This window comes from Amblyomma americanum, chromosome 5 (genome assembly GCF_052857255.1).
Source record: "Amblyomma americanum isolate KBUSLIRL-KWMA chromosome 5, ASM5285725v1, whole genome shotgun sequence".
Classification (NCBI taxonomy): domain Eukaryota; kingdom Metazoa; phylum Arthropoda; class Arachnida; order Ixodida; family Ixodidae; genus Amblyomma; species Amblyomma americanum.
Window position 1 is genome coordinate 174,702,718 of NC_135501.1, and position 23,306 is coordinate 174,726,023.

The window sequence follows — 23,306 nt, forward strand, 5'->3', positions numbered from 1 at the left end:
TTCGGCACACAGAGAAGTTTCACGCAACGCACATGTGAGAACGGAGCAACCGGAAGCGGAAAACGATCAAGAACTATTCATCTAAGTTTACAATTTCCAGCTGCCAGCCTTTTCCCAATTTCTCAACACGTCCGTGCTTGCGTCATGTGCACTTCCTGTTATTCGCTTGCGAACTCACGTGGCCTTTCTTCACACCATGAGCAAGGAATCTGAGCCGTATAACGCTTTGAGCCTCACACGACCGCAAATCGTTGCCACCCTTGCCAACTTCTATCTCTCGACATCGAACAGCTGTCATTTTTTTTTTTTCATCCGCTGTAACAACTTGTTTTTAGCGCACCGTCATAAAAACAGATATTGCATGAACGGTAATGCTACAGCTATGGAAACCTCCAAACTGCAAACAAACCGTAAACGTTCGAACCCTTCCTCAGACGTTTGCTCGCTCGTTTGCCTATTACGTTCGACTGAGTACGTCTCAACCGCAGCCCAGTTCAAATTAAGAAATTACCGACCATAACCGTTTGCACCCCGAGGCATAACTTTCCTCTCTTGAAGGCAGTCAAGTTAAACGCAAGCAAATAGATATGAGCAGCTCAGCAGTAGGATGCAGGTGAGATTCGTTAAGACTTCCGTAGAGTCGCCGTCGCGCCACTGAAGTGAAAATTAATCGCGCAATAGTTTTGCACAGATATTCTCGTTTCGCTGTTCGCGTTTGAACAGCACGTCAAATGAAGCGCAGTTCAAACGTTATGAGATTATATATGCCCCCTTCCCGCTTCCCCATGCTGGATACAGAGTTGAACCTCTTTATAAAGAAGTTGAAGTGGTCCGACAATTACTTCGTTATAGCCCCTGTTGAGTGAGCTTCTAAGGGGAATCGTCATTCCTTCGTTATATTCATTATTTCGTTATAAAGAGTTTCGTTGTAACGAGGTTCGGCTGTAAGCCTGAGCGTATAGCTATTAGTGGACTCGCAGGCCAGCGTTCACTGCAACTTAAACGGGGGAAAGCCCAGGGTGTCGGGTGTCGACGCCACTTCCCATCCCTCTGGGGGCGTGACCAAGCGTCTTGTTAATAATAATTAACAAAAAGAGCACGCGTCGCGCTTAATTGCTGCTTAACGACCTACAGCTCAGTGAACCGAACTGACGCTGCTGCCAACGGCAACTTAAAAAATAATTAGCGGGGAAGTGTTGGGGGGGGGGGGGGCGGCTAAAGGGAAGATGGAAGACTCGGGACAACGCATCACTGAACAGGTGTTGTGCATAGCAGAAAGTAGGAGCTTCAAGCGGACTCGGAACTGAAGACCCATTTTGTGCCCGAACGATGCTTCGTTGTGTGCCGCGATCCACGAGGGACATGTGGCACCTGTGCCCGAGCGGTTATTTTTCAATTCCGTATCTTATTTACGTGCACATCTTGTACGAATGCAATCCTCGTACACAGCTGTCAACAGGAGCTTCTCTCCGCTATCTTTTTCTATACTATACCCTTGCTTTCTTTATTTCTCCCTGCTTATCACCATCGCTATCTGTCATTTTTTTGCTACTGTTGTCAATTTCCAACAAACAATCACCGCCATCACATATATACGACACGCTCAGCAAGGTGCATTTCACGCGTTTAAAATTTGAACACGCCACATACGTATGACGTCATTCTTCGGAATCGCGCCAGGCCTGCGTGCCGGGGGCGGTGAGGGAGGCGCCTTTTTTCTGGTGGAAATAAAAGCTGTTTCAATCAATCACGCAAAAATTTCGCTCTGTGGCGGAAAATAATGTTCGCTGTCTTAATTTTCATTTTCGCTCACCCAACTGCACCCGCCGCGGTGGCTCAGTGGTTAGGGCGCTCGGCTACTGATCCGGAGTTCCCGGGTTCGAACCCGACCGCGGCGGCTGCGTTTTTATGCAGGCGAAACGTTAAGGCGCCCGTGCGCTGTGCGCTGTCAGCGCACATTTAAGATCCCCAGGTGGTCGAAATTATTCCGGAGCCCTCCACTACGGCACCTCTCTCTTCCTTTTTTCTTTCACCCCCTCATTTATCCCTTCCCTTACGGCGTGGTTCAGGTGTCCAACAATATATGAGACAGATACTGCGCCATTTCCTTTCCCCAAAAACCAATTAAAATATAAATAATAATAATTGGTTTTGGGGGAAAGGAAATAGCGCAGCATCTGTCTCATATCTTTGGACACTTGAACCGCGCCGTAAGGAAAGGGATAGAGGAGTGAGTGCAAGAAGAAAGGAAGAGAGAGGTGCCGTAGTGGAGGGCTCCGGAATAATTTCGACCACCTGGGGATCTTTAACGGCACTGACATCGCACAGCACACGGGCGCCTTAGCGTTTTGCCTCCATAAAAACGCAGCCGCCGCGGTCAATTAAAAAATCAAACTGCAGCCCTCCGGATTCACCTACGCGGTGCGGCGGCGTGTCGTCGTCTCGCTCCACTGGAACGAATCGCGCGTGCATTAGGCGCCGTTTCGAAATCGCGCGTCTTCCACGATTACAGAATTCCGACCTTGGCCGGGGGGGAATAAATGTCTCGAGGCACGGGCGATGGGTAAAAAACACGCGATCAGGTGCCGTACCTTCCGACCCAGATCACCACGCGTTAAACGCTCATCCCACCCCACACGCACGCACCACGGAGGGGGGGGGGGGGGGGGGGGGGGTAGGTAGACCGTATTATCAGTCCTCGTGACTGGCCCAGAATTTCGCTTACGGCTGAGCACAAAGCCGGCAAAAGGCAGAACGACACACTCCAGGAACAAAAGCAAACAAATAAAAAGCATCCTTCACGAAAGCGTTTGCGCAAGGCGGCTTCCCCGAGGGCGGAAGCCTTGCCCAAGCCTACGGCGCCGGGATGTCTTCTCCTCGCGGCGGAGGCAGTGACGTCACGGGCGCGCCTGACGAAACCCTTGAAGCACGCGCCCTCGACCCACGTCACTGGTATCACGCGCTCCCGCTAGCGCGAGCTCACGGGGAGAGAGCGCGAGAAGTGAGGTTATCCTTCCTTACCGGCTTGCGTCACGAGCGAGGTCTGGGTAGGGGGTGTGGGGGGAGGGGGGGGGGTGACTACCGTGTTTTCAGGAATGACACGATGATTACGGCCAGCGTTGCCGTCAGCGGCCCGAGTGTTGCATTTGCAAAGATGCAAAGTGTCGCATAGATCTGTTAAGGACGTGTCCACGTGCGTTTCCATAAGCAGTTGTTTACTTCGAACTCGCGTACGCTTTCCGTAGCGCTGTGCGTCAGATACGATGCGATACGGCTCTGGCGTTTTGATCCAACGCAGCAGAGAAAAATACCGGCGCGTGGCAAGCAAAAAAAAAAAAGGTGCTAGGAAGAAAAGGAAATCAGAAAGGGTGCTATAGCACCCGACCGTGGCGGCAGCGTTTTTATGGAAGCAAAACGCCATGGCGCCCGTGTGCTGTGCGATGACACTGCACGTTAAAGATCCCCAGGTGGTCGAAATTATTCCGGAGCCCTCCACTACTGCACCTCTCTCTTCCTTTCTTCTTTCACTCCCTCCCTTATCTTTTCCCTTACGGCGCGGTTCAGGTGTCCGCCGATATATGAGACAGATACTGCGCCATTTCCTTTCCACACAAAAACCAATAATTAATTAAAGGGTGCTTAGACAGCTCCGCCCGAGTACGTGGGGAATTCAAGAGAGAGAGAGAGAGCCTTTACTGAGAAGCAGACATTAAAGCCAGGATGGTTAAAACGAGTTCACCGAGCGATTACGCTAGTCCAGGACTGAACTTCACTTGATGATGAACACGATGTTTTGTTCGTAGCAGCGCCCGTGGTGCCGTATTCGTTTCGTTACCTCCTGTCGTCATCCTTTCGCGCATGTTTCTAACGTTCGTAGAAAATGAGCCAAATAGCCCGCAAGACCGTCCTAGTAAAAACAATAAAGTTGACGACGTCAACTGAGACTGATATACGACAACTGCTGAGAGAAACAGCATTGAAGCCAAGAATCGCAAGCGGCCACGCGCTGAGCAGTTCCAAATAATCGAGCCATCGCACGAATGTCTGAATGCTGAAAGATAACATTAACGTCGTCTAGGTCGCTGCTTCAACGCGGCTTACGAATTCCGGTTAATGCGAGACGCGGCCTGGGCTAACCTGCGGACGCACGTTAGGCGTAGGACAGAAAGGACGTATGGAAAATCACCCTAACGAGGTCGCTTGGCATCGCCCGGTAGAAGGACGGCGCCAGCTCTAATCACCGCGCACTTTCGTTCCAAAGCCAGCAGCACCGTAGTGTGACTGCGGTTAAGAAAAACGAAAAGAAACACTTCGGAAAGCGTGACTGAAAACATATGAGCACCCCCCCCCCCCCCCCCCACACACACACACGCGCGGCACAAGCGCTATAGTTCGATACAACTCTAGAAAGAAGCGCCTTTCCCCCGTCAAAAGACCCCTTTTCAGCCAATGGCGTAGGTCAATTCTCACCACCCTGCAGCGTGACAATGCAGGAGCGGCGCGACAAGGAAGGAAGGTTCGGTTTGGTTTATGGTTGTTTAACGTCCCAAAGCGACTCAGGCTATGAGAGACGCCGTAGTGAACAGGGCTCCGGAAATTTCGACCACCTGGGGTTCTTTACGTGCACTGACATCGCACAGTACAGGGGCCTCTAGAATTTCGCCTCCATCGAAATTCGACCGCCGCGGCGGGATCGAACCCCCCGACCATGGAGGGAGGGATCTGTACCCTTTCATCTGCCACTCCTTGCATTGCCAGGCTAGCAGGGTCATGAGAATCGGCCGACGCCATTGGCTGGAAAGGGGCCCTTCGGAAAGCGGGGAAAGCAGCTTCGTTTTTGAGTTGTATCCGACAGTAGCATTATTCATTATATTTTTGCACTTAGACGTTTCATTGCAATCTGCACCAACTAGCCCAGCAGGAAGTTTTGCTAGTAAGGTTACGCGGCAGATAAAAATGACCTCTCCTCTTCCACCTTGTAACGGAGAGAACGAATCACGAAGACAACTAAACCCAGAAGCGAAGGAGATATCGCCTAAAAGACTAAAAACGTCATAAACCTGTCACAAACGTGGAGCTGGTTTTCCGCCTTGCCCGACTAGACCGGGAGCGATCGACGCACAACTGTTTGCGAGGCCAGGAAGAGGAAAAGCAAACCCTCGCTTACTCTACACGCCCATGCAGTGAAAACAAACACCGGCAGCAAAGAAAGCATCACACGCCTACCGGCCAGGGGCTCGCGCAAAGAAACAACACCTCCGCCGCGAGGGGCGCGCACATTTAAAACCTCGACTCAAGAGAAACAAACAGCAAATATTTATTCGGAAAGCCTTCACCGAAGAGAGGCGACGCAGTCGACTCCCCCCTTTGGCGAGGCACAGCGACACGTGTGTGGCGGAAAACACGGAAGACGTCGCGGGCTCGTCGTAGTCTGAGCAGCAGCAGCAGGGAGGCGAGGAAGTACACGCGCGATCGCTCTCCGCAGGGAAGGGGGGGGGGGGGGGGGGAGGAAACGAGGCAGAATTGAGAGAGGGGGGGGAAGGTCACCCGACAACAGCAGCAACAGCAGAGGCCGCACGAAAACAAAGGCGAAGCGAGTCGAGGCAGCGCGGAGGCCTTCCGCGGAGAGGGCAGAGGCGCTAGAGGGCTTCCCCGGTCGCTCGCACTTGCCCGCACGGGATCAATGCACGACTCCCCCGACGAAGCAGCGGCAGAAAGCACATGCACAGAATCAGAAGCGCCGGAGCAGATGCGCAGAAGCAGATGCGCAGAGGTGAATGCGCATAAGTAGATGCACAGAGGTAGATGCTCTTACGTTACTGGCCGATTCGACGAACAAGCGGCGACACCGAAGGCTGTCAGGAATGCCTTTACTGCATCTCGGCAGCCGGGCAGGAAAGAGCGACGTCCGCGATAAATAGCCCGCGATATCAGCGTTTTTCATACGCGTCATGTTGAACAAGAAGTCGGCAATACCTTCCGCGCGACAGAGGGTGTTATCACCAGAATAATGTAACAATGCACAGAAGTAAATGCACGAAGGTAGATGCGCAGATGTAGATGCGCATATGTAGATGCGCAGAGGTAAATGCGCAGAGGTAGATGCGCAGAGGTAAATGCGCAGAGGTAGATGCGCAGTAGTAGATGCGCAGAGGTAGATGCACAGCTGCAGAAGCAAATGCACAAAAGCAGACGCACAGGGGTAGATGGCGCCGATGCAGATGCGCCGATACAGATGCACAGAAGAAGATGCACAGAAGCGGATGCACAGAGCAGCGCAAAGAAAGGACGAAGGACAGAAAGTGAAAGAATCAAAGGAAAAGACCAAAGTACCGAAATTAGTTCACGGGAGGAAGGAACAAATAATGGAAGATAAAGGAATAAACGTTACCGCCACGTCGTAATGGTTCTGTCTCAGGCGCTTGGAGCAACAAACTCGATGCGTCCAGTTGTGCGCGCGCGGTAAGAGCCCTGTAGTATCGGAAAGTCATTGCGCATGCGCACAGTCGCGTGGCACCACCGGCGTAAGTGCAGCGGTACACGCTGGAAACAACCTCCGGTGCTCTATTCGTCTTTAAAAACGACAACGAGGAACAACTACATTCGTTGGCCTGCATGGATATATTTTACGGCGTTCTGGTGACAAAGGAACTACTTTTATAGAGCTTTTGTAAGCGAGAAAAGAAAACAAAAATCCAGATAAAGGTGTAGCCACCATCAGAAGTTTTAAGAAACAACCTGCGATGACGTCATTTTTTTTTGGGGGGGGGGGGGGGGGGCGGGGGAGACTCAGGTAAACCACCATTAGTCACGGAGTCCTTGGAGGCTTTAACGTCACAAGTTTGAATCGAATGGCCGGGAAAAAAAAAGTTCCTCACTTTTTAAATCCCGTCTTCTCGGTAATAAATGCGTCTTCTTTTGCCCAACAAAAGCACGGGCAGAATAGAGCCAAAGAATCTCTTTTCACTAAAAGCAAGAACTGAATGGCGCTGCTCCGAGTGTCCGCTTTAAGCCCACAGCTGTCATAATAACAAGAGCCGAAGATGACTGCCAGGAGGTTTACGCATACTTCGACGAAGTCACCGCGAGCCTTCACCAGCCCTGGTGATAATACGTGGCGACGATCGGCGTGAAAACAGGAAACACAGCGACGGAAAGTGCGTATAAGCACCACCTTCCCTGTACAGCACGCACAGGGTGCGGCATTCTCGGCGTTATCACAACACAAAAGTACGGCAGCGTGACAGGACAAGCAGGGGGAAAACCAACCGTAACGCTATTGTCATGCACGTCGCCAGGGGGGGTGACCACAATAACAGCTGACAACGGGCAGGCAGGGCACCTTTCACAACACAATGGGTGCCTCGGTTAGCTACTATGCGCAGCTATGGCCCGTTGAATAATAGAGTTGTGGGAAGCACAATCGACGGCGTATATAGTACAAATTGCACGTGGAACACGCACAGCCTTTATTCCTTCAGCAAAACTTCTGACACGAAATTCGAGGCATTAGCTGTGCCACCATGTCTACTAGATTTTCTAGCACTTTCATCACATTTGACCACATCTTATAGTTATTCTGCATGCATATCTTAGTTTTATCTTTTTGCGGTGTTACTTTTTGGCCTTTTAACTCGTCATATTTTTATACCTTCTACCGTTTTTATCTTCATGACCATGTTTTTATCTCTGCTTGTTCTTGGCGTCTTCAAATTTTTTTCTTGACATATTTAGTAAAGATCTGTGCCGGTTTTTGCTTGCTTGTTGCCACTGCCCCTTCATTTAATTCCTGAGCCATCGTCCGATCAAAAGTTTGTTTTGCTCTGCTTGTGCGTCATTGCCTCTGACAGGTTACTGTATAAGTACGTTGTAATAATTCTTCCGAAATAATGTTGAAAGTTAAGCGCTTCTGTCCGTGTCGGCCTCCTTGTTTCTTGTCCGTTCTTTTTGCGCTGGTTCCTCTGAGATCTTTACTCCTTGCGGTGACGTAAGCAGTGGGCACGTACGTGTAATCACGTGACTTAAGTGCTGAGGGGCAGTGTTTATGGGTTTTACGTGTTTAAAGCGGTGCACAGCCTACAGGATGTCTCATAATGCAGAAGAAGTACTTTGGTTTGGGGTTAATTGGTTCATGGCTGTAGATGATGTCAGTACGGCGCGAAAGGAACAAGGACAAGAGAGGCACAAGAACACAAAAGGACAGGCGACTGTCCTGTTCTGTTCTTGTGCCTGTCTTGTCCTAGTCCCTTTCGCGCCGTCCTGACATCAACTACAACCTAATGCCTCACGCGTACGCCGTGAAGATTATAGTTAACGCTACTATACTCCTGGTCGGAACTATCGCCAAATGGAATGTACGCTTAGTCGGAGTTGCGTTCAGTAGTTCGCAACGCAGAGCATGGTATATAATAATTATAATTGGTTTTTGGGGAAAGGAAATGGCGCAGTATCTGTCTCATATATCGTTGGACACCTGAACCGCGCCGGAAGGGAAGCGACAAGGGAGGGAGTGAAAGAAGAAAGGAAGAAGGAGGTGCCGTAGTGGAGGGCTCCGGAATAATTTCGACCACCTGGGGATCTTTAACGTGCACTGACATCGCACAGCACACGGGCGCCTTCCATAAGAACACAGCCGCCGCGGTCGGGTTCGAACCCGGGAACTCCGTCGAGTGCCCTAACCACTGAGCCACCGCGGCGGGTCAACAGCAGAGCATGGTAAAAATACGGAGCCAAGATAAATCGAAAAATGCCTATCGTAAAAAAAAAGAAAAAAGCAGCAGATCGGAAGAAGCCTTTACGAACCTCGCGTTGGCATCGTACACCCACTTTTTTTTCTTTTTGTACACGCTGAAAATACGCGGCCGCGGATAAGGAAATTCGCGAACGGTAATACATATACACGACGAGATAAACAGGCAAACCGATTTGGCGAACGGGGTTTGGAGCGCTATACTCAGCTCGGCGCTGACGTCATGGAAGAAACTGCGCGGCGGCGAAGCCGCGGCGGTTTGTTCCGAGAAGGCGACTTAATGCCTTTCTTTGGGAGCGACGGCGGAGAGCGGTCGCGCCACAACGATCACGCGCATATCGTTATACGCGTGCGAATGCACCAATGCCGCGGCGATCAGATCGATGCGGAAAGACAGGGGGCGCGCGCGCCCAGTGCGACACTTAAGCGCTACAGGGAAATAAAGAGAAGATAAGAAAGGAGGAAAGGTTTTCCGACGAAGCGTGCAACAGCACGAACAAAAATGAGCTCTGCGACGTTCGAGCGAGGAACGAAATGCGTAATTAGAGACCTCCTCCAGTAATTGATGGTAAGCGAGCATGCACGTATCTCCAGCTATACGCATTTCGAGGAGGGGGAAAGAGCGTACGGCATGGAAGGTAGAAAAAGGTCAGCAAAAAAAAAACAGGAAAAAGATAAAACTGTAGCTCATATACGCCTACAGGGCACGCAGCAACAGGTTCCCCTTCAGTCCAGCAGCAGGTTCCCCTTCAGTCTAGAGACAGGCATGCCCCTTTAGTCTGGAGACAGGTAAAGATAGGTTGCCCTCCAGTTAGAGACAGGATACCCTTGTCTAGAAATAGGTTCCCCTTCTGTCTAGAGATTGGTTTCCCTTCAGTATAGAGGCAGGTTCGCCTTCAGTCTAGAGACAGGTATACCCCGCAAGTCTGGAGACAGGTTCCCATCCAGTCTACAGACAGGTTCCATTTCAGTCTAGAGGCAGGTTCCCCTCCAGTCTACAGAGAGGTTCCCTTTCAGTCTAGAGATAGGTTCCCTTTCAGTCTAGAGATAGGTTCCCCTCGTCTACAGACAGGTTCCCTTTCAGTCTTGAGACAGGTTCCCATCCAGTCTACAGACAGGTTCCATTTCAGTCTAGAGACAGGTAAAGATAGGTTGCCCTCCAGTTAGAGACAGGATCCCCTTGTCTAGAAATAGGTTCCCCTTCAGTCTGGAGACAGGTATACTTCCTTCAATCTGGAGACAGGTATACTTCCTTCAATCTGGAGACAGGTATACTTCCTTCAATCTGGAGACAGGTATACTTCCTTCAATCTGGAGACAGATTCCCTTTCAGTCTAGAGACAGGTTCCCTTTCAGTCTATAGAAGGTTCCCCTTCAGCCTAGAGAAGGTTCCCTTCAGTCTAGAGAAGGTTCCCCTTCAGTCTAGAGAAGGTTCCCCTTCAGCCTACCGACGATCTACAGATTATCTAAACACCACTTTTTTCCCGGAGCTGCAAGAGGCTAAATACAGGTGAGAATGCTTTACATGTTGCGAATGGTTAGGACACGCGGGACAGCAAGCAATCAGGCTAATTTCGACACCGAGTGAACTAAGGAAAAGCCTGCAAAAACAAACTACAGCGATAAGGCGTCCGGGCCGGCGGTATGCGTGCAAGCTATAAGAGTGAAAGTCAACGCACGAATCGGCACCGAAACATGACCGATAACGGTTCAAACACGCCACCCGTAAAAGCGGCGCACTGCCAACCACGTTCTTCAGAGTGTACTGCAGCACTCACGCAACAATATTTAGCAGCGCGCGGAACTTCACATGAATAATAATAATTGGGTTTTTTTGGGGGAAAGGAAATGGCGTAGTATCTGTCTCATATATCGTTGGACACCTGAACCGCGCCGTACGGGAGGAATAGAGGAGGGAGTGAAAGGAGAAAGGAAGAGAAAGGTGCTGTAGTGGAGGGCTCCGGAATAATTTCGACCAACTGGGGATCTTTAACGTGCACTGTGCGATGTCAGTGCACGTTAATGATCCCCAGGTGGTCGAAATTATTCCGCAGCCCTCCACTACGGCACCTCTCTCTCTTCCTTTCTCCTTCGACATGAACAAGTTAGCTTCGCGAAGCGGGCACACCTGCAGTGTGTGTCAACATATATGAGCACAATTTACCTGAAAATTTCCCAATGGGACCTGCTGTTTTCTGTCAACCCCAGTTGGATTTCCTTTCTGTACCTGTCACGCAATAGTTGTGCATATATTTGTTCTATAGATCATGCCGTCTTTCCCCTGTCTATCATTTACTTGTTCTCTTAACTTAAACCAGAAAGCAATCAACTCATAGTTTGGTCTTAACATTAACCGTGGGCGGTATGTACGCCTCGATTTATTTCTTTCCGATTTATTTATTTTCTTAAAAAAATAATAAAAAGAACAACCTAACCTCCACGCTCAACTAAATCGCGTCGCGCAAAGAACTCGTTCATAAGTTGGACCCAGAGTTCGCGACCAGTTCCCTCTCTTTTTCTGGGGGTTCACCCAACATGCATGCACACTACAATACACAAAACCACGCAGGATACCGACCCTTCCGAGCAGACTCCACAGGTGGTCCTTGTTGTGGAGGAGACCTTCCATCACCTGGAAGGCCAGGTAAGGCACAGTGGGGCTGGCGCTGCGCGGAACACTGATGCGCTCCAGGTCCATGTCTCCTCGCGCCTCGAGAGCGCACCTCGCCGCAAGCAGACCGAAATTTTACTCCAAGCGAGAAACAACAACGGAAGGGGCTCCACACCAGAGTCCCGATCCCGGGCGACCACACGCCGCACCGCCAAAGGTGGCGCGCACCTAAGTTGAGACGAACGATCCCGGAAACGCACGACACGGGAGCGCTGGCCGCACACGCCACTGTCTTCTCGCTGCCTCAGTCCGGCGACAAATCCGAATGGCCGACGTCGACTTGACTGCGCTCGTGCCGTAAGCGGTGAGGAAACTCCCGTAGGCGGTCGAGCACTCCGCGTTACATCACTCCGACCTGTTCAGGAACACGGCCACCACGTGCTCCTCCTCATCGGAGATGCGCACACTCCACGAATAGGTCACCACCGCGTGAACCCCGCCGGGGCACGAGGGAAGAACCCCAAACGACGATGACACACGGTCCGGCGTGCAGTAGTAGTAAACAGGCGCGGGCGCAGTGACAGAGAAGGAGGAGGAGGAGGGAGTGGGGGCGAAAGATTCCGCTATCACTCCAAACCGAGACGCCGTCGCCAACTGGCTCTGCGCTATTGTGAGCTTCGCGTAAACAGAGTGATCCACACTCGCGTGACGAAAAACAAGAAAAAACAAAGCACTCACACTCCGCCCTCAGCGAAACGGGAAGCAAGTCCAACGTTTCCGGAGTTAAGTACACTCAACGAAGAAAAAACGGCGTACGCGAGAAGATGGATTCGTGGAGACACTAGCAAGCAAGAGCACCATGGGCGGAGGAGGAGGACGAGGAGGAGGAGGAGAGAAGCGGAGTCGATGGGGGGAAAGGGAGCCAAGGCGCAGAATGCGAGGCACGAGTGTGTGTGTGACGTAGGTAGTCGACGGCGGTGGCGGAGACCCCAAGGGCAAAAGAGGAGCGCGCCGGGGGCTGTGGGTGCAACGAAATTAACTCGTGGGCGCCGTTCAGACTAGGCAAGTGCAACCGAAAGGCCAGACACGAGACGCGGTGTTACGAAACCGCTCGGTGGAGGCTCCTGCACGGCTAGCCAAGTGGCTGGCTGTTGTGACAGCGGCAGGTGGAGGGATTTCCCTCTGGGTTCACGTGTACGCCTTCTTTTGTCTCCCCTGGTGGCGTCTTTCGTCGCCTCTGGAGGCAGGCATTCGCTGCCAAGTGGCAACGACGACGGAGCAGCTGCCGCCGCCGGCCGAAATCGCAGCTGCGCGATACAAAAGACACACGGCAGGGAGAAGGAAATAAACGCGCCGATGAAAAGACGGTGCTGCCGGTAGTGCGACGCACAAGGTCGGAAAACAGTCGGAGTGAAGATCGCGCGAAACACGCTGCTCCGAGAGCTAGAGGCTAACTACGGTTTCTCATAAATCGCCATTGTATTTCAAAAGTATTCCAATTCATTGCATTTATTTCACGCTCCAAATGCTTCCAGCTCTCAATTCATTCGTTCTCGCGCTGCCAGCCGCAATGCTCCGCGTCAGCACTGCTGTTATACCCATGTTGCTGAGGCAGTTTCAATAGCCGCTCAGTTCAACGGCACTTCAGCTTTTCAAAACGCCGCTGAAATGAACGGAAGCCGGCTGCGGTAGCACGGAATTTTAAGCGAAATTTCAGTTCTACCAGTGGATCACGTATTCGCGGCACGTGATGGAAATTTGTGAATTTAAATATTCATACTGTATAGTATTTATAAATTTGAACAAACTTTCTTTCGACTACTGATCCGGAGTTCCCGGGTTCGAACCCGACCGAGGCGGCTGCTGCGTTTTTATGGAGGAAAAACGCCAAGGCGCCCGTGTGCTGTGCGATGTCAGTGCACGTTAAAGATCCCCAGGTGGTCGAAATTATTCCGGAGCCCTCCACTACAGCACCTCTCTCTTCCTTTCTCCTTTCGCTCCATCCTTTATCCCTTCCCTTACGGCGCGGTTCAGGTGTCCGCCGATATATGAGACAGATACTGCGCCATTTCTTTTCCCCAAAAAACCAATTATTAATTATTAACAAACTTATATCCTTCGCTCCAATGATTTGCTATTTCTGCATAAGCTTCGGTCTTTGCGTGCACCCAAGCTGAACACTTGTTCTTGATCGCAGTTTTTCCCACACCGTTTCGGGTGCGTGTACGCTTAGATGCAGTTGATAAATGAAAGTTGAAGGTTAGAAGACTGTTCTTACAGCCAGGACACCACATATTCCTTGCGATTTGAGAAAGTGTGGCAGCGGGAAACGTCGCCGATCCAGCCGATACGGCGGGCACGTCGAACGCCATCTTTTTGTCACCTGACCACATCACAAATGAGATCCTCCAGTGTCGGCCGCAGTTGAGCTGCATGCACTGCAGTCGACAGCTCAACAACGAACACAAAACTTCCGTTCAGGTTCAAGTGTCGCTCAGACGAATTGGCGCTGAAAACGCCCGTGTAAATGGATTCAGGTATGTCACTTTGGTACTTTGGAATCAAGCTCTACAGTGCCTATGATTCCTCCCCCCTTACTATCATAATCATTAATCCATATGCGATCACTGTACTGCAGGTGGTTCCTGTTAACGCTGTCCCGCATTAGCTGCCACCACCGTGGCCACGCAAACTTGCTAACCTGCACCTTTTCTCCGATCTACTTCCCCCGTCCCAAAAGAGGTACCGCTTCGGGTCACCAGACTAGAATGAATACATGTTGATTTGGGACACCCGGTCAAAAAGGAAAAAAAAAATCGGTGCACTGCGATTTCAGCCTGCACAAATCACACAAACATAGAACACAAGGAGTGGCGCGAGCGAGAACACAGCCATGACCACCCCTGCACGCAGGCAGCCACCTTACTAGAGCGAACTAATACATCTTTGTTTGGGACAACAGGTAAACAAAAAAAAGGGTGCAGCGCGATTTCAGCCTGTACAAAGCATACAAACATATTAACACGCGGAATGGCGCGAGCAAGAACAACACAGCCATGACCACCCGTACACGCAGGCAGCCACCTTATACTAGAGCGAACTAATACATCTTTGTTTGGGACAACACGTAAAAAACAATGGCGCAGTGCGATTCGAACAGGTACAAAGCAAGGCACACGAACTCAACACTGGCTCCATTGAGAACAACACAGCCGACCACCCTTGTAAAAAAAAAAGACGCCAGCGCAAAACGGGACAAGTTCAAGGGTAGCGCGCGGCCGCTCCACAGCGGGAGACAACAGACAGCCGGACCACGCAAGCGCCCAATGAAAGAAAGAAAAAAAAATAGCGGACGCTTGGAAGCCCGTGGACACGCCCGGCACAAGTCGTATACCGTTTCGGGGTCACGGCAAGGGAGACCGCCGAGCGGAGAAGGCGTACTCGCACGCGCAAAGGCAGCGCAGCGGTAGAAGGACAAGAGAGACGCGGAGAGACCATAGCGATCGCGTCCCAGCCAGAGTACGCGCCGCCCCGTTTTCGTTCCTGTTTCGGCCCACGCCTTCGTCTTGTCCCAAGCCGGGCGGCCAGCACTGGGCTGCCCGTTATTCAAACGTATACAGGTCGGCCAAAACGAAAGGGGGACGAAGCAGCACAAGGGTTACGGTGGCCCAACAACCACACGCTTGTGACGTCACGGGCGCCATGACAGAGAACCACGCCTAGATTCCACGGCGCAAGCCGGAGCACGGCGTGGGTTTCTCGCGCTGTGCTCCTGGTTCACCGACATGGAGGCTGCTCTGACGTCAATTTTGTCTGTTTTACACTGGTTTTCTAGTATGCACGTATTCCCCTCTAAAAGGGGCTCGAAACACGACCTGAAGAGTACATAAACTCGTTCGATGAATACATTCCGTAGTACATGGACACGCGCATATGACAGGTTCTCTCAGATCATGAATGACAGTTTACCAATATCCCTCAAGAGAAAAGTGCACAACAGCTGCATCTAGCCCGCGCTCACTTATGGGGCAGAAACGTGGAGGCTATACGAAAAGAGTTCAGCTTAAGTTAAGGACAACGCAGCGAGCCATGGAAAGAAAAATGATAGGTGTAACGTTAAGAGACCGGAAGCGGGCAGAGTGGGTGAGGGAACAAACGCGGGTTAATGACATGCTAGTCGAAATCAAGAGGAAGAAATGGGCTTGGGCAGGGCATGTAATGCGAAGGCCAGATAACCGCTGGCCTTTGTGGGTAACGGAGTGGAATCCAAGAGAAAGTAAGCGTAGCAGGGGACGGCAGAAGGTTAGGTGGGCGAATGAGATTAAGAAGTTTGCAGGGATAAGGTGGTCGCAGCTGGCAAAGGACACGGTTAATTGGAGAGACATGGGTAAGGCCTTTTGCCCAGCTGTGGGTGCAGTCAGGCTGAAGGTGATGATGGACACACGTAGCAGAGAGAACCAACAATCGCGCGCGAAAGTTGGTGAGAATTTTTCGGCGACTTTTTCATACTCGCGCCATTCACCGTTTCGTGCTCCTGAGAATGACGGCTGAGAGACGGCTATTGGTTACATTATTTCAGACGTCACGCAGCTACCACGGCCGTGGCCAGTCAGCCGCGTCACTTCGGCGGGCCAGGGAGCTCCGCCTCCTGGGGAATTCCCGCGCGCGGGGCCAGTAGCGGAGCGCCGAGCTTTAAGCGTGCAAAAAGTGACGAGAGAAGAGAAAAAGGGCCGACGACGACGACGCAGAAATTCAAACTTTGACTACAGGTAACTCGTCGGCTTCTACAAAACGCATAAAAAGAAACAAAATCCTTGCTGAAAGATATTCGCGAAGTGGCGTCCTTGAACGTCCCAGGCACACCGCACCTTTGCTAAGAGCTCATTTTGAAACCATTTAATGCGCTTTTAAGAGAAGATAAATTTCGTTCTTGAGCGCCAACCAACACGTGTTCCCTTTTACATTTCTCGCACCTATATCAGAGACTCGGCCGTGTCAGCGTGCGGACAGACGTGCGGTCATATATGTGCATCAACTCTCGCCCGGACAAGTCAAACGTCGACGTGCAGGATTCAGTCTTCACTGCAGCGGTGACAAGGGAGGACTTGGACCACACAGCAAAATAGACAGAAGAGTAGACTTTGCGGTACGAAGGAAGAAAGCAGGAAGAGAAACACAGAAAGCGCGAGAGAAAGAAGGAATATCTGACTACAGTAACACTTCCGGACTGCAGGTCATGAAAGTGAAGCAGCTTAAAGCTATACACTAAAATGTGCGCATTTCAGAAAAGGTGAACTCGAGTCGCCAACAGCTGTGTCGGATACAAGTCAAGAAAAAAAAAAGCGGCTTTTCCCCGTCAAAGAAACTCCAGCCAATGGCGTCGCTGGTCCTCATGAACATGCTAGCGTGAGCGGCGTGACAATGCAGGGAGGAGGGCGGACTCTCCACTTTCATCCGCCATTCCCTGCATCGCCACGATAATAGGATTCACGAGAATCGACCGACGCCATTGGCTGGAAAGGGGGTCCTTTGGCGGGGAAAAGCCACTTTTTTTTTCTTGACTTGCGCCATCTGTACAGGAGTACAGAAACCTCAATCCGCGACCGAGCGCCGCGCACTATTCGGCACGCAACTCGCAGGTCGGGCGCGAGAAAGAATCCGCGCCGGAGAGAAAAACGCGCGACACGCGCTCCGATCGTCGGAGCCCAGGCGGACGCCACGCGTATACGTCCGTTCCGCTCCGTGGTTCCGTTTCCGGTGCCTGGCGACATCCGTCACCGTGACAGTCGCTACGCGGTAACCGAGGCGTCGACGAGCGAATGCAGCTTTACAGCTGGCTTTCGAAAGAGACTGCGTATACCCCCTTGCAACAATTTCTTTAGACAGTCTATAAACAATCCATAGACTTCTGTCTATAAAGTCTGTACACTGTGTAGACAAGCCCTATAGAGCAGTCTATAGGCAATGCAAATCCTATAGACACTGTATAGACAATCTATAGATTTATGGCCATACACTTTTATTAGACTTTCGTCTATAGACAGTCTACAGACTATTAATATACAAAAAAGAAATATCTATAGGAAGGCAATAGAGCCTATAAGAACGCTACAGACTGTCTATAGACCATTTTTATGAGGGACATATGCCAAGGACTTGATCTATCAGGCCGTATGCGAATGCAGCTTTACACCTGGCTTTCGAGAGAGACTGCGTATACCCCTTGCAACAATTTCTTTAGACAGTCTATAGACAATCCATAGACTTCTGTCTATAAAGTCTGTAGACTGTGTAGACAAGCCCCAGAGAGCAGTCTATAGGCAATGCAAATCCTATAGACACTCTATAGACAATCTGTAGATTTATGGTCATACACTATTTTTAGACTTTCGTCTATAGACAGTCTATAGACTATTAATAGACAAAAAGAAATATCTATAGGAAGGCAATAGAGTCTATAAGAACTCTATAGACTGTATATATACCATTTTTATGAGGGACACGCCAAGGACTTGATCTATCAGGCCGTGTAGCAACTGGGTATAGCGTTTTGCGGCTGAGAAAAGATCGCCAACGCGGAAAACAGGGGCAAAACGAAACGAAGCTGCGACGACAGGAAAGGCGCTTGAGCGTTTTGCGGCCCCACGCGTGCCATAAATCACCGATGCAAGCGACCGCGCAGGTCTCGCGATATAGTACGCGGAAGAGACAGGCACGCTCCGCTGAACTTCCGGTCGATCCCTGGCCTTCTTGCGATGTCAGTGCACGTTAGAGAACACCAGGTGGTCGAAATTATTCCGAAGCCCCCATTATCCGAACCAAACCAAAACCCCGGCCTTCTCGGGTGGGTTTTAAAACGAAATGAAGAAGCCATTTTAAAAATCACTGAGTAGCAAATGTTGCCCCGTCGAGTCGACGACCAAAACGCACTGCCTCGTGTTGAATCGACCTGCTGAATACGCACCTACCCATCCACATCATGCGAGATGAAACAATAAAAAGGGCGCAATCAAAGCAGCTTTTGATCGTTGACTGGATCTGGCTGTTAACATATCATTGTCATAGCCCGCCGCATACTTTTTTAGAGCGTTTTATGTTTAAAACAAAAAGAAAGAACAGCGGCCTATAACTCTTTCAGGCGTCAGTCATCATTTCGACTGAAAACGTGTACTTCTCAATCTAAATGGTACACCCATGGCTCAAGAAAGACAATTCCTTCGTTATCCAAAAAAAAAAAAGTTAATAGCTTAGAAGCATGTACAAAGTTTCCCATAAAATGCCGCGAAAGCTGGAAATTGTAACTCTGAAATACCGTGATTTGCCAAAGCACCCGAGGGACCGTGCACTTTCCGTTTCAATAAGGCGCACTTGATGCTTGGAATTCAGCAAAAGAAAAAAAAAATATTATTGATGGCTATAATTCTCTCAGCACGAAATGGTGCAGGACGTGCTTGACCAAGATCACTGTTTAACAAATGATATTTTAGTTGTAATTTGAATACGTATTCTAGCGCGTACGTATTTAGCTAAATATGTGTCATAAAACCTTGTTGCATGTTAGTGAAGGCGCACAGACCCGTAGCACACAACATGTAGAAAGGTTACAAATTAACTGTTGGACTTACGGCTGCATTTTTTTTTGTGCGCGTGTGCGGACGTTGACGGGAACAGCCAGGCTTGCCAAATATATTGATGAATGTCGACAAACCTAACTTTTTGTTCAGGTCTGAAAAGGACGTATGGACGGCTCATAGGTCTTTACGCATAGCATTTGCGAAACTATGCCCACGTATCAAAATCTGGCACTTTGACTCAATGTCAACCCTCGGAAGCTAGCAGAATGTCACGCCACTTTCGGCATTCGGACGAACTGCACAAAGAGGTCGGTCCAAAACGCTGATGTAGAGAACAAAGTTGCAAGGCGCAGCCGACAGTTCGCTACTAAGTTCACAGGTGGCGCCGCAGTCTGGTAACCTCCGGAAACTGGCCGCAGGTCCTGGACCAATTAACTATGCGGATGGCTTGAGCGTGAAAGGAGTACCTTGGTTTGTGCTAGTCGGTGCATAGCTTCTAGAAGATGCCAGGACGGCGCGAAAAGAACAAGGACAAGAACAAGGTCCTTGTTTGTTCTTGTCCTTGTTCTTTTCGCGCCGTCCTGACATCATCTAGAAGCTATGCACCAACTAGCCCAAACCAAGGTACTTCTTGAGCATATTTCTTCTGCAATGGGCCCTTTCCTCCAAACAAGTTTCCGCACGACCCTGCCATTGCATGTTCCAACCTTATTGCCATATCCATCTACCAGTCACGAGTGGCGCCTGTGCTGTTGTGTTCTTGTGCCTCTTTTGTCCTTCTTTTCGCGCCGTCCTCACGTCATCATGAGCGTGAAGTCACGACTGCCACGATGAACGACGACGCGCAGCTCATACAATGCAGCGACAAGGGGATACCCCAGTAGCACAGCTAATCGGTCCAATATTGGTAATATATTGGCAGATGCCGGTTTAACAAAGAACCAGAGTTAAACATATATTTTCCAACATTGGGCCGATTGCCGTGCTGCCTCGGTAAGAGGTATTCACACATTCCAGCCATTCCCGTGGTACTCCAATATGGCGACCACTTTGACGTCAGCGGAAGAAGCCCAGTCGTGATCTGTAAAACCTACAACACGCAACCTACGAGGTCGGAACGCACACCACGAAGCAAGTGTGACATCGGCGGAGGTGAAAAGCTGTGCATGTAAGCTTCGAATTGAGAAAGGGCAGCACACTCCCTCTACCGGCATGTGTGTAGAATGGTGTGCCACCGATATGCTGTAAAGCGCACACAACAGTGAGGCCACCGCCCACATGCTGCTGGTCACGAGGAGCGCGATAATACAGTGTGTACAAACTGAAATTCCAACGGTTATCAAATGACAACAAGCTTTATCATTATCACTCCAGTGAGAGAAGTACGCGCGACAAAAATGGGCACCCAGCCGCATGGCCGAGACGTCCACCACGTCGGCAGGCCACGCCCGTGAACGCAGACACTATCTGAAGGGTGCTTTCCCGCTCGCATGCAAATTCTTCGTGTATCAATTTAGGCCGTAAGCATGGCCAGAACTTCAGAATGAGAATTAAAGAGAGCATCGGGTGCCCAACAGCAGGGCTCACGTGACTCGCTCAATGTGGCCCGCTAACTTCTGAAAGCCACTGTACATGCGCCAGTAGTAAAAAGTCTCCCAGCTTGACGTTTACGTGTTCTGCTGTGGTCGCGTACCAAAAGCGGGACACACATCGTCAAAGCCAAGATTAAATTGACTTCAACCGGAACGTGGCTCCAGTTAGAGTGGCGACAACCCTGCGGCGTAGCGCCTAACAAATAAGCAGAAGTAAGTTAGAACGTGTTCACAGCGATCAGCGGCCGTTCAAGACATACAGCAAACAAGAGCGGCTCATTAAGATCGTGCCGCCGTCAACAACTCGCAAGGGGAGCAAAGCAGAACGCTCACGCGCGTACTGCAGTGATATCACTATAAAACGCTGCGATAATTAACGCTTACACGCTATTGCCTGCCCCGGAAAGGTCGACTGCGGATCCCAAAAGCACACTGCGACCTGTACAGAAACTCTGAAGAAGGGGTCCCAAATATACGGTCGGCGAAGCCTTCCTTGGCTTGGGCCCACTGGCCCTTTGTTCCATTGCTCTATGCTAGTAACACCGTTGTTTATTTTTAAATCGCACTGAACCTCTTTATCGTTGCTCAGCTTGACGCCAGCCGGTTGCTCACAATGTCCTGCTTGAAAGGCATGGACTAGACGTACACCCCCGGTCAAAAGTATACAGCCCAAGGGGTTTGTTTGTGGGGCCTGATGTATACCTCGTTATGCATCCTCGACGACCGTAATTTCTCGAAAGAGGAATGGCTTCGCGTCTTCAATCCTCCCAAGCTTTGGTCTGCTATAGGTGCGCCTGGAGGGCCGCTAAACAGCTTAGAAGCAAACCCCTTGGGCTGTATACTTTTCACGGGGACTGTACTTCTTGCGCAAATCGCGAGGTAGTATAAACCACTGCCACCAGCTTTAACTGACCGTTTGGCCTTCGCTGCGTCGAAGGTGGCAGACAAAAAAAAAAAACGCTCATAGTTTGCATGAGAAGTGCGCTGCCCTCTACCCTTTCCCGATACAGGCCTGTGAGAGAACACAGTTGGCCAACTCGGCCCGCTTGGCGAGATGAGTTGAGGCCTCTGCTTTAGAAAGTCATCGCATTGGCCGTGTACGGCTGTCCGGCTCCTGCTACAACTAAATGCGAGACAGGGAAAACTAGCAATCATCGCTTTCGCACGCGTTAAACTACGCGCATAGTATGGTGGCGACACCTTGCGGCGGGCTCTGAAATTCCGGCCGGGTCAAGTTCCGTCGCACTTGAGTCGCCGACAGCCAGACTGACAGACCCTGAACACGAGCTTCCCACAGGTGGGCGACCGGACACCAACCTGTCGGGGTACGGAGCCCCGTTCAACGCTTCACAGGCGCGCCGCTGCTCGCAGGAAAGGCTGATTTCGCTTGAAAATGAACCAAACACGCAAAAGCGGAAGGCAGACAAAACAACGCAGCACGCCACACCTCCCAAATGCGACAACCGAGGACGGACGACGAGGGGGAAGGAAGGAGAGGGTGAGAGGAGGGTGGAGAAAGGATACGAGCACTGTCTCGCCAGCTTCCGGAACGGCTCTGCATACATTCGAACGATCTGCGGACAATTCGGTTGGGTGTCCTCCCTTGTGCCGGGCGTGCACCGCGCGGGCGGCCCTCAGCAGCCGTCTCGATTTCAGTGAGACGAGGACTACGCAACTGACGTCCGCGCAACTGAGCGCCCACTGCGTAACCTTCAGGGGCGGGTTTACGGGTCACTCTTGGAAAGGGCGGTTGGGGATGGGGGGGGGTCCCCTCTGGGCCATGTGTTTCTTTACTTCATTTGGCCCGCAAAATGGGATTCGGCACAGTTCTATGTAAAGTTTGTCTCTTTAGGGGTGATGGTTTGTCTCCCCCACAAATTCGACCATGACAGCCTTAATTCTCCAGCAACTGCTCTGCACTTTCAAGCAACTGCTCGGCACTTTCGCGCAATTGCTCGGCACTTTCGCGCAACCGCTCGACACTTTCAAGCATCCGCTCGGTACTTTCAAGCAACGACTCGGCACATTCGGGCAACCGCTCGGCACTTTGAAGCAACCGCTCGGCACATTCGGGCAACCGCTCGGCACATTCGGACAACCGCTCGGCACATTCAGGCAACCGCTCGGCACTTTCAAGCAACCGCTCGGCACATTCGGGCAACCGCTCGGCACATTCGGACAACCGCTCGGCACATTCAGGCAACCGCTTTGCACTTTCGGGCAACCGCTTCGCACTTTCGGGCAACTGCACGGCACTTTCGGACAGCCGCTCGGCACTTTCGGGAAACTGTACGGCCATTTCAATCGAACTGCGCGGCCCAGCTGTCTGAGAAAATGCTCTGCTTTTCGGACGATTGCGCGACTTTTCTGGGGCAAATGCACTACTTTTCGGGCCACCGTTATATATCGCTCAGGCAAACGCGCAACGTTTGTGGAAATATTCTCTGCTCCTCGGGCAACCGCCGTGCTTTTTTCGGGAAACTGCGCCGCCTGTCGGAGAACTACGCGGGGCATGCGAAAAAGAATCGCGGTCCAGTCACCCCCCCCCCCCCCCCCCCCCCCCCCCCCGCGTCGAAGTCGTCGTCGTCTCAGGACGCGACAGTCGTTCAACGCTCGTTAGTGGAGCGTCCTTTTCATCACCGGGGTCATTTCGGCCCGTTTGTGTGACGACAGCGTGGGAAGAGGAAGCCATTTGCGCGAGGGAACGCCTTTAATGGCTCCCGCCGACGCCGCTGGCTCTGTCGAAACACGACGCGAAGAGACGAGGAGGAAAGAACAAG

At 51.2% G+C, this 23,306-nt stretch overlaps 1 protein-coding gene across 2 annotated transcripts in view; it reads right to left on the bottom strand.

Moving 5' to 3' along the window:
- Lpin (phosphatidate phosphatase LPIN) overlaps positions 1-23,306 on the bottom strand; it is a 151,432-nt gene that overhangs the window by 50,309 nt on the left and 77,817 nt on the right. Inside the window, exon 1 of one of the 2 annotated variants that reach the window (XM_077665891.1) lies at positions 11,328-11,828. The exons of the other annotated variant lie outside the window; for it this stretch is intronic. Within the exon in view, the coding sequence (XP_077522017.1) occupies positions 11,328-11,447 (120 nt within the window). The 5' untranslated portion in view covers positions 11,448-11,828. Of the gene's footprint in view, positions 1-11,327; positions 11,829-23,306 lie in introns of those variants that run through there. 2 annotated transcript variants of the gene reach the window in all.